This window comes from Fundulus heteroclitus, chromosome 23 (assembly GCF_011125445.2).
Source record: "Fundulus heteroclitus isolate FHET01 chromosome 23, MU-UCD_Fhet_4.1, whole genome shotgun sequence".
Taxonomy (NCBI): Eukaryota; Metazoa; Chordata; class Actinopteri; order Cyprinodontiformes; family Fundulidae; genus Fundulus; species Fundulus heteroclitus.
Genome location: NC_046383.1, coordinates 20,478,905 through 20,490,361, shown reverse-complemented (window position 1 = coordinate 20,490,361; position 11,457 = coordinate 20,478,905). Strand labels below are relative to the sequence as shown.

Here is an 11,457-nt window from a genome sequence, read left to right as displayed (position 1 = left end):
TGTAAATGATATCTAATATTTACATAAAAGTTCTTATTTCAGTCAAGAGATTTATTTTTGTGTATTTGTGACTTTAATATGTAGAAAAATCTCCCAAATCACTGTTTAAACTGCAGCACTCCTCACTGCTCTTCTGAAAATAAATAGAGCTGACCTAAATATGACTTCCCCTTTAGACGTCCCGGTGGATCACCTTACAGCAGAGAAGGTTAGCAGGCTCCCTCCATGTTCTCTGTGGACACTGGTTTCCTTATTAACAAAATTATTTTCAATCCGAGCCACGGGGTGACCTAATTTCACTGCTCATTTCTGGCCACTAGCCCGCTCTCATCTGTTGCTGGTAGCAGCTAATTCCCTGAGAAGTAAGATGCAAAAGGGCAGAGTAAGAAAAAGAAGCCACAGGCCCCTGTAGCTTTTTATTCAGGTGTGGCATTTGGAGTTGATCCTTTTGCTTCCCCTGACACTTGTATTCGTGTTCGTGGTCTTAATTAAAGTGATATTTCGAGGGAGAAGGTTCTGTTTGTTCAGTTAATGAACCCCGGTATTCTCTGCGGGCAAATGGAAATGCAAGTGCTCCAATTAGCATATGTTAGCATTTTACTATGTTTATTCCTCACTGCAGAAAACAGCTTACCAAGGCGAAAAGCTTTCCAGCCCTGTAGGAGCGGCTGCAGAACTTTTTCACCCCAAAATAATTGACTGAGGCTAATTAAATTCGATCTTTGCAACCTGAATCTAAATGATTTATCTGTGTAAGTTTTTGTTTGAGTTTAACTTTGACTTAAGAAAATAAGAATAAAACCAAGTGAAAAAAATACTTTAATTTCATAAATGTGTACAGTACATGTGTAGGGGAGAATAGCCCCTTGTTACCGGAGCCTGCATCATAGTGCAGCTTGCATATGCATTTACATAATATTTACATAAGCTCTGCTAGCAAAGAAACATACAAGAATGAAAAAACAAAAATGTGCAAAATCATGGTCCACTTTTGCTTTTTGAATGGGATTGAGCTGCACTTTGATTGTCTAAATAATAACAATGATCAAAATAACTGTATTAATTATAATATGATAACAGAGAGACACATTGACAGTGTTGCAGTGGTAAGTCAGATAAAAGACTGGTCAAATTCCTCCAAATAAGACTTTCCATTTGATGTTTATATTCCTCTGTGTATTTTTGAACATTTTACACCATTTATACATGTCAAAGCATTGTTTTACAGAATTTAGTTTGTGCACCAATTATGGGCAGCCAGTGGAGAGTCAGTCATTGTACAGATCATTATTTATCACTGCAGCTTCCCCTTGCGGAGACATCTGAAGACGTCGTTTCTTGCCAAAAGTGGAGAAGGAATTGTGAACGTCCAGTTCGCTTCGCTGGGCAGTGGGCCGCAGGGTGCAAAAGCCTGATGGAGTTCCAGGGATGTAGACGTTGTGGTGGTAGTCAGGGGGTGGGTGTGGATGTGGGTGTGGGTGAGGGTGCGGGTGAGGGTGTGGGTGTGGGTGTGGATGCGAGGGAATTGGTGGCTGCTGCTGCTGCTGCTGTTGTGGAGGAGGCGTGCAACGAGGAGTCCAGGGACGAGAGGGTACCGCACTAGGTGATGGAGACATCTTGTACTCTACAGAAAGAACAGACAATGAGAAACAATTACTTAATTACTTTTTTTTTTAATCTCCCCGACATTTCTATGTCAGGGAGAACATTAATTACTTTACAATGAAAGACTATACAGCTTCAATGAAAGGAAAATTCGGTCCAACACATTTGGACTGTCTTACCTTTCATGCCTTTCATTTGAGTTCCCCATGTCCAGTACTGTCCAGGTGCCATGGAGGTGACATAGTTCTCTGGGTCGGCATGCATGGCCTTACGCATGAGTGTGCCATCCATGTTGATGGAGTTGTAACTATAGAAAAAAAAAAAGACCCATTCACCAAACAGTTAAAAAAAAGCTTTATAAAAATGATCAAATGTTCACAGTTCAGAAACTTTAATTAGGAGGAATGTAACACTGGTCAACCTCCCACGTACTTAAGTCACAATGATACCTTTTGATCGAGGAGTTCTGAGTCTTTGTCAGAGTCCAGTCTGTGTTCGGTTGTTTCAACTGCAACGACAAAGAGATGACAGTGCTTCATGAAAATGTGACTGATACAATTTTCTGCTACTTTGTAGAGAACATCTGCTTTCACGACCCTTTTCTGTCTTTGTTAGAAAGGGACTGTGAACAAAGGCCTTCTGTTCACTCCCCCCCCTCCCACACACACACACACACACACACACACACACACACACACACACACACACACACACATAAATCATAGAGGTCAGTGAGAAATGACTGGAGTTGTCGACTGTGTTTGCCTGGAAATGGAGGCTCATTTCAGATGGAATGCGACTGCCCCCTTGTGGATCTGTAGTCAAAACACAGATCAGTCTGTGGCGCCTTCAGCAACAGCTAAGTTTTGCTTTTATCCTCCGTTTTGCAGCGGAAAATTGAGAGCTGAAGGAAAGCAACCGAGTGATTTTGTGTGTGTGTGTGTGTGGGGGGGGGGGGGGGGCTCATAGTATGCATTCCACGCTTGATTAGCTCATCAGAAGTTGTTAACAAGGGAAGTGCGACGTAAGCGTATTATTAAAATCGGCATTCAAAATAGTCTCATCGCCAACTGCGCATAAAACCAATTAGAACCCCACAGGGATGAAACGAAACATGATTTTAATCTTCAAAGGAAAGCGTACCAGGGAAAAAATTAAGAAAATTACACACGTCATTGTTTTGTGGATTTTATGCATCGTTTTTCATTAATATTTCCCTGATGCTCCTCGAGCAAGGTATTTAATTAAAAGTATCTCAGAGAGCCTTGAAAACTTTGCGGCCCTCACAGCTTCAAGTGCACAGCTCTGCACTCGTACGGCGCAGTATAGAGCGCACATTCACTCACCTGTCCTGCCTGCTTTACACGCCTGGATGTGTATTCAATCTTCCTTTTCACCTCTAATCCATCAACTCAAGTACGCCCGTGCATTCGCTTTATGCAACGCTCAAGTAGTTTCTTCGTCATTTGTCTTTTATTTTTGTGTGTCACCAACGACCTTACGGAGGACTCGTCTGGGCGCACGGTGAGGGACTCCGGCTGAATTAGTGGAACCAATTAACAAGAGCAAGGGCACTTTCTCCAGAAGGCGCATAGCTGCGGGCGGAACAATCAGCGTGACCTCAAAATCCCTCTTGTGGCCAGAGGTGTTTGTGCCAGTGACATTTCTCCCTCTGCCTGGTGGAGCTTAGTGCGAGGACTCTGACTCTTTGTGCCTCTGGGATTTTTTTCCCCAGGAAATCGGGGTGACAAAAATCAACATTACGCACACATTTATGCTCTGCTGCTCCGTCTGTCAGGATTAGAAAACACCGGTGTGCACATCCTTTCGCTGTAAATGCCCTCTCTCCTTGTCTCCTTCACTCCCTCTTCTTCGATTACATCCTTCCCTTCTCTCTCCCTCCACCCTTGATCGGTGTATCTCTCTCCCTCTCTCTTTCTCCTCGCATCCAAAGGACAACACCGGACCGATCTACAGGCAATCCACGTCTCAGTCCAGCCATGTCCTTGCACCCCAAGCCCCCCGCCCCCCAATATCTCCTTCCTTCTCCTTGCACCCCCGCCCGCTCCACCCTACACATAGGCTACACACACACACCTCCTCCCTCTTCCCTTCTCTCTCCTCTCTCTTTCCGAAACCGGGCATTTGCCATTTCTCATCAATAATTGACCCCCCCCCCCCACACACACACACACACACACACACACGCACACGCGCGCGCGCACGCACGCACACACACACACACACACACACACACACACACACACACACACACATACCCTCATCCACCCACTCCCTCTTCGAATACGCCACGTTGTTGATAGTGCAGCGCGGTTGTTGCTTTTGCCCTTGAGGCATCGCTAGTGGGGTTATATGTCCCATATTGTTAGCCTGAGGGCGGGAAGGCGTCTAAGAAAGCCAACAATAATTGTGTGAATCCGAACGAATGCTTTTAACCTTGAATTTGTATTCAAACTCGGGCGCTTGAGGCAGCTGTGCGCGCACCCTCATTCCCTGACAACTATTGGCACCCCGGGATTATTCGCACAAGTCAAAGCAATTCTCTATAAGTTAATGTGTGATAGGTAAACACTAGACTTGTTATTAAGACTGAAAGGGTAGCCAGCTTTAACTGCACCCCCCCCCCCTTTTTTTGTCCTCTCTCCTGTACTGTAACTGACATCTCACTTCATTCTAAGTCACGGTCCGTGCGCAGCATATGCTCCTCGCAAGATGGGGCTTGACACTTTCATTAACATGTCAATTAAAATGTAATTTCGCGTCATCTCATTTCATTCCTAGAGAGCAAAACATTTTACGGGCATCAAAATGAAGATAAACTAGCCTGTTGTCTTTGAAATGCGTTCCTGAGACGGCGTGAGAACAAAATCACTTGAATCAGGCTTTGTTTCGGGTTTGAATTTAAACCTGTGTGGCATGCGTAATTTGACCTTCAAGGGGTGGAATGTCAAAGTGTGGCGCGTTTTTACAAAGAAGCAAGCAAAGTTGATTGACAAAACACACTTAAAACTCTTATATTGTGTGCCGGTCTCCTTCTTACCTCGCTCGGAGTCGTAGCCCCGTTGTTCACGGATGCGCTTCGGCTGTGCGCGTTCCACGAGTTGTCCGCGCTCTTCGCCTCGTTGTTCCTCGGCGTGCTGCTCGGGCTGCACGGCTTCAGAAACATAAAGTCACTTTTGGCTGATTCGGGGGTCAGACAGGCTTTATAACAATATGACTGAGAAAAACTGCTATTTCCATTCACCTCCATGCAGTTTGTGGGCACTTTGGCCGCAGATGAAATCTGCAAGTTGAGGTTGGATTTTTTGAACACCTCCGGGGGCGGCTCTGGCTGAAATCCCCCGCAGCAGCAGCAGGCTAAAGGGGGGAGGTTGTAACCGCTGTGGGTCTCCCTGTCCTTATAGCACTTTATTGAAGCCAGCACTATGATAGCCACCAGGAATATTAACGATATTGTGCTGAGCGAAACGATGAGATACAAGGCAAGGTTTGAGGGGGGTTTCGGGCTGAGTGTGAGGTCTCCAAAATCTGACAGCGACTCGGGCACGCTGTCAACAACTGTGAGGAGAATAGAGGCTGTAGCGGAGAGCGGCGGCTGCCCGTTGTCCTTAATTAATATGACCATTCTTTGTCTTGTTGCATCTTTTTCAACTAAGCGGCGAATAGTCCTGATTTCACCGGTGTATAGAGCCACGCTGAACAAACCCGGGTCTGTTGCCTGCAAAACCTGGTATGACAACCGGGAGTTCTGCCCTGCGTCTGCGTCTAACGCTGTGATTTTGGTAACCAGATACCCCGCGTCCACCGAGCGCGGAACCACCTCCGTGGCCACGGTGCCGTTTTTGGGCAGCGGGGAGACAATAACAGGTGCATTGTCATTCTGGTCCAAAACAAACACGTTGACTGTGACATTGCTGGCCAGAGGAGGGAACCCAGCGTCTTGCGCCTGCACCAGAATCTGAAAGTTTCTTAGTTGCTCGTAATCAAAAGAGCGCAGTGCGTAGATGTTGCCGTTGTCAGAATTGATGGAGACATAAGTGGACACGGGCATGCCCTGAATTTGACCCTCCAGAATAGAATAGGACAGATAGGCGTTCTGGTTAGAATCAGGGTCAAACGCAGAGACAGAGCAAATGGAAGCGCCCGGAGCATTATTCTCGGTCACATAAACTGTGTATGAAGGTTGAGAGAACCGCGGGGGGTTGTCGTTAATGTCGGACACTTGAACCAGGATTGTTTTCCTGGTAGAGAGAGAAGGAGAGCCCAAGTCTCTGGCTGTGAGTGTGATGTTGAACTCAGACACAGTCTCCCTGTCCAGGGGCTCGCTCGTCACCAGCGTGTAATAGTTTTTAAAAGAGGAATGGAGCTGAAAGGGGACGTTATTCGGAATCTGGCAGTCCACGTTCCCGTTCTCCCCCGAGTCTCGATCCATGACGCTGATCACAGCTATAACTGTGCCAGGCGGCGCGTCCTCCTGAACAGGTGTGGACACTGATGTGAGGATAACTTCTGGAGCGTTGTCATTCACATCCAGGATGTCCACCAGCACTTTACTGTGTACTGCCACGGCCGACGGTCCTCTGTCTTTTGCTTGAACGTACAGTTCATACACGCTGGCTTTCTCGTAGTCCACGATGCCCTTCACACGTATTTCACCCATATAAGGGTCCACACTGAACAATTCGCGCACCTTTAGAGGTGCGTGCCCGCTAAACGCGTAGGTAACTTCCCCATTTGAGCCGTCATCCAAGTCTGTGGCGTTTAATTTCAGCACCAATGTTCCCCTGGGCGCGTTTTCCACCAAGCTCGCTCTGTAAACTGAACGGTCAAACACAGGCACGTTATCGTTGGCATCTAACACAGTGATCGTTATCAGTGCTGTCCCAGAGCGCTCTGGCGAACCTCCGTCAAAAGCAGTAAGAACCATTTCATGTCTTTTTTGCTGTTCCCTGTCAAGCGGGGTGTCCAGCACAAGCTCAGCGAACTTGCTGCCATCATTGCGCGTCTGGATGTTGAGCACAAAGTGCTGGTTTGCGCTCAGCTGATAGGAGCGCAGAGAGTTGGTGCCCACGTCCTGGTCCTGTGCGCTCTCTAACGGGAAGCGTGAGCCGGGAGCAGCAGACTCTGTGATGTCGAGATTAAACTCTGTCCACGGGAAGCTGGGAGCGTTGTCATTGACATCCAAAATCTCCACTTCCACTCTGTACAGTTCTAACGGGTTTTCAATGACAACTTGTAGGTGTAGAAAACAGCTCGGGCGTCTTTCGCACAGCTCCTCTCTGTCTATCTTTTCGTTAACAAAGAGGATTCCATTCTCCAAGTTCACTTCTAAATACTGCTTCTTTGCGCCAGAAACAATGCGAAACCTGCGGGCTGAAAGCTTGGCCACATCTAGACCCAGGTCTTCTGCGATGTTTCCCACAAAGGCTCCGTGGTCCAGCTCCTCGGGGATAGAGTACCGAATCTGCGCGAGGACCAGGTCCACCACACACGCACACAGAAGGAGACATATGACTAGACCAGTCACCGGAACCCAGCTGCCTCTGCGGAGTCTCCGTTCCATTTCCGCGGCGTGCGTAAAAATAACCTCATCCAGACATGCTTTGTCTCATAAAGCCTGTCCCTTTTAAAGCTGCAAAGTTTGAAATGAAATAAAATGGACGGAAAATAGTTTGTCCAGATACTGAAAATAGTTCTAGACGAAAAGTTTTAACATGTAGCTGTGTCCAAAAAAAAAAAAGAGAAAAAAAACTTAGATGAACCTGCAGATGAAAGAGCAGCAGGAGAGAGGAGAAGGAAGGTGGCTCTCTGCTGTGCACCACGCGCAACACTGGTGTGTGAACGGGGGAGGCTCGCGCTTTGATTTTCCAGTGTATTAGACACTCGGAGGAGTTGGTGGTAAGGCGGGAGTGTGTGTGTGTGTGTGTGTGTGTGTGTGTGTGTGTGTGTGTGTGTGTGTGTGTGTGTGTGTGTGTGTAAGAGAGAGAGAGAGAGAGGGAGTGAGGGAGGGAGAGTGAGAGATTGTGTGCATGTGTATGACACTGAGAGAAATAGAGGGAGAGAAAGAGAGATGGAGGGGGTAGACGTAGCTCCTCGCTGCTGATCCGTATTGGAGGACGTCAACGATAAGTGCGACTCTAATTACTGTGGACGTTTAACCCTTTCGCGTCCTCCTTTCTGACCCATTATAGTGACGAGAGAGGGCATGTTTGACACCAGACGTCAAAGCTAGATTTGGATTAGGAAACGGATAGTGGTCGCTTTCTAGGCTGCATTTACCGGATAAGGATTAGTAAAGATGTCCAAGGAGACTTACACGATGACAGCGATAGCATGATTTAACAATGTTTTAGTAATGACAGCGTGGAAGCTTTGGGAAAGAATAAACTCCTGGAGTTCATTGTTTTGGATAACAGATGTGTTATCCCTCTTCTGCGTTGCCTCAAAAGGCCCAGTAGCCAGCAGGCTCCTGGGACGCCACAATGCTTTTTAATTAGAGGCCTTTGAAGATGAATGCCCACACTGCAAAACAGTCCCATTCATTAATCATCACACACAAAATGGGCTTTTACAAAAAGAATCTTTGATAGGTCAGGATATTCATTTTTAATCAGCATTCAAATGAGTGCGCTTGAGCTTAAAATGATTACACTGACAGTCCTAACCGGACAGCGCACCCATGCAAATGCGCATTACACAGCTTTAATTCACTTAAGTAGACCTGAACATGTATAAACACAATTAACATAAAAGCTAAGATACAAATCCATAATCACACTTGTCTTTAATCAGGTGTTATAGCCCGGATCAGACAAATGTTCCAGGGGTGAGCTGTTCACCGCCCCCGAAGAGGATGGAAAAAGCTCCCATGGAGACAGATGCAACGCAGAAATCTTAAAATCAGATTATAAATAGCGCCAGTGGAGGAAAGCACCAGTCATCTCGTTTATATTAGAAATAAGGCAACCCTGAAGCGAGGCACATGTTTGCTTGGATCTAATCTTCCCCCTGTTAATCCCGGCATGTAAGAAAACTGCTGAACGACAGAGGAAGGGAGCGGAAAAAAAGGAGTGAAGGAGGAATTAAATGACGCCTTTGTGAGTCCAAGTTCGTCTCCAGACAGACACGAGCGGCATCCTAATGCAAAACTGTGGCGTGAAATGTGAAAGTCTCTTTCTGGGACCTACGGCACCGCTTTGGGTAACAAGTGAATGGGGTCTAGAGAGGCAAAATGTCAGTCAATAAAGAACAGGAAACTGTTATTTTGTGCGTCTTAATAGAATCTGATGCAATGCAATAATCTGTTTAACTTTGATCTGATGCCTAATCCTCATTAAAGATCCTGATGGAATCTTTTCACCTCAAAGGAAAAAAAATCTGTTTATGAAAGTCAAATGGGGTCTATTGCAGAACTTTATGTATTCAAGCAACAAGATAAATTACTAAACTGAGTTTTTGTACATGACTTATTTTCACCCCTACATTAATAATTAAGTATCAAGATGACACATCGTTAAATAAAATCACAATCCCTATTTTGGACAATGTTGCCAAACAGTGTCACCCCTACTTCTCCAAACGAGAAGCACAGACATGCAACAGCCCCCACTCTTCAGGAAATAAATAAAGAAGGGAGGGGAAAAAAACTAAAATCCCCAGGTTTAAATAAGCAGAAAACACAATCTGCTTGGAGACTTAACCTCAAACAGATGGTTAAGCTTCTCCAGAAATGATTACATTTCTGGAAAAAAAAAAAAAGACAGGAAAAAAAATCACCACCCCCAGTTCCATTGCTTTCCTCTTCTTTTTAATTAACGGAGTGAAGGATTAGTGTACAGCTATCCGGGATCAAGCGTTCTCCGACGGAAGAATACAAATGTTTTGTGATAAATAATCCCAAAGCGCTCCGTCCGGCGCTCCCTCGATGCCTGTGATATTAACATGCATTACACGGAGCATTAAGCCGGTCTCATCCGCCCCTATCGCCTCATTCACCTCATTGTCCGACAGAAAGAGAGCCATTACTTTCTCCGAGCCGACGCGCAACAGCCACCTGACCGTGACCCCACACTCCAGCCTCTGAAGAGCATGGAGAAGCGCCAGAGGGTGGATCAAGAACGGCAAAAGATGGTGGCTAGAAGTGATTTTAATTATTTTTTTAATCTTAAAATAAAAGTTCTGTTTTCTACAGAATGTTTTCAACTAATCGCCGGTGGCATGTGTTGCGTTGACCTGTGTTGCGCTGAGGACAGGCGACCGAAACCGAGTCACCGGAATCATTCGCGATCCAATGGCGCCATCTACTGGAGGCTGTGCGGAAGTGGAGACGTGAGACATAATTTGATGGGATGGGTGTTGATTATTGTGGAGGATAGCTTAAGTTTAGGATATCTTACTAAAATGATTTTCATATACATATATAAAAATAATTACATATCAATTTTGTTAACTTTGCACGTTGATGAAAATAATTTACACCAGATTCAGTGTAACGTTTCTTGAACATTGTTTATGCTTTATAATTTCCAATAAATCTATCATTAATTATAGCTACAACAGTACTGCACAACTAGAACCATGTGGTGAAAAATAAAGGGAAGAACGTTATTATTAATCCATAGTTCATTACTTATTGATTAAAATGTATTCACATACATCCATTAGCTCCTCCAATTATCACCTTAAAGTGGTGGAAGGATTTGAGTAACCCTATGGTTTTAGACACCATGTTGTCCAGAGGTTTGGCCCCTGGTAGTGGTAGGGTCTCCCTTGGCAAACTGATTTTAGGGGACCATATAGATGGGGGGGCCTTCCAGGAGCCAGGTACGTGCCATGTGGCTGAGCATTGGCTGCTGGTGCTCGCCCAGACTCAGCCCAAAATAGAAGGACAACCTCCGGCCATGTGGGCCCACCGCCTGGGGGGAGGAACATATGGGTCAGGTGCCATACAGCTGGCAGGAGAGGGAAGAGACTTTGAATTGCTAATTCCTTGAGATATGACCTCACTTTTTGGACCATGACAAAAAGAATGAGATCCCTAATACAAATGGCTGAATCAAGATTTTTTTTTTTTTATTGATCCTATTAGATATTCGTATTATATGAGGAACTTAACTTTGTGGATTTTCTTCCATAAGCCATAATCAACAAAATGACAAGAATTAAAAGCTTGAAATACTTCATTCTGTTTAATGCGTCTATATAATATGTGAATTTCTCTTTCTGAATAGAATGACAAAAATGTTGAACTTTTTTGCGACATTCTATGTACGTTTTGGAACTATAGTTGAAATTGTGATATTTGAAAAGCTGATCTTCGTGTTGACACAACAGTACCGAGACAGGGTTTGAAACACCTTCAGTCGTGTAGCCTACAAATGGAGGAAAGTCAGCACCATCATGAGATTATCTCAACCAGAAACTGCTAATACTGGTACAAAACCTGTGCCTTTACCAAATATAACGATGGCAAGCTGAACATAACTAAAGGCCTCTCTCACATTAAGTACTGTCTGACCAGAAGGAAATATTTAAGAACATGTTTTCTTTATCTTTACAGGGCACATAAGGAAAAAAAGCCAAGACAGTCATGTGGCAGATGTATTTTGGATGTTACAAACACTCTTTACCAAACTAGTAAGTAAGTAAGTAAGTAAACTTTACATCTATAGCACCTATAACAGTTCTTCAACTGCTTCTTATTTTATTGTTACTTATTTGTGTCCTGTCTGGCAATGTGGCAATACGAAGTGTTGTCTTAATGCCAAAAAGAGCCCAACAGATTTTACTTTCACAAGTGGAGCCTTACTGCTTTCTCCATAGTTCTCCATT

The 11,457-nt window shown here is 45.0% G+C and overlaps 1 protein-coding gene across 2 annotated transcripts; it reads right to left on the bottom strand.

Annotated features, from left to right (window-relative positions):
• Nucleotides 1–801: 801 nt before the first annotated feature.
• On the bottom strand, nt 802–7,539 carry si:ch73-233f7.1 (protocadherin). Of its 2 annotated transcripts, XM_012882176.3 has the most exons (5): nt 4,871–7,539; nt 4,667–4,780; nt 2,055–2,113; nt 1,785–1,912; nt 802–1,624 (listed from the first exon to the last, which is right to left on the bottom strand). In XM_012882176.3, exons 1-5 carry the CDS (start codon nt 7,187–7,189, stop codon nt 1,269–1,271), a joined length of 2,976 nt encoding a protein of 991 aa, XP_012737630.2. In that variant the 5' UTR covers nt 7,190–7,539; the 3' UTR covers nt 802–1,268. The 2 variants fall into 2 exon arrangements, with proteins under 2 accessions (XP_012737630.2, XP_012737629.2); XM_012882175.3 differs by having other exon boundaries at nt 4,667–7,538.
• Between the last annotated feature and the right edge of the window lie 3,918 nt (nt 7,540–11,457).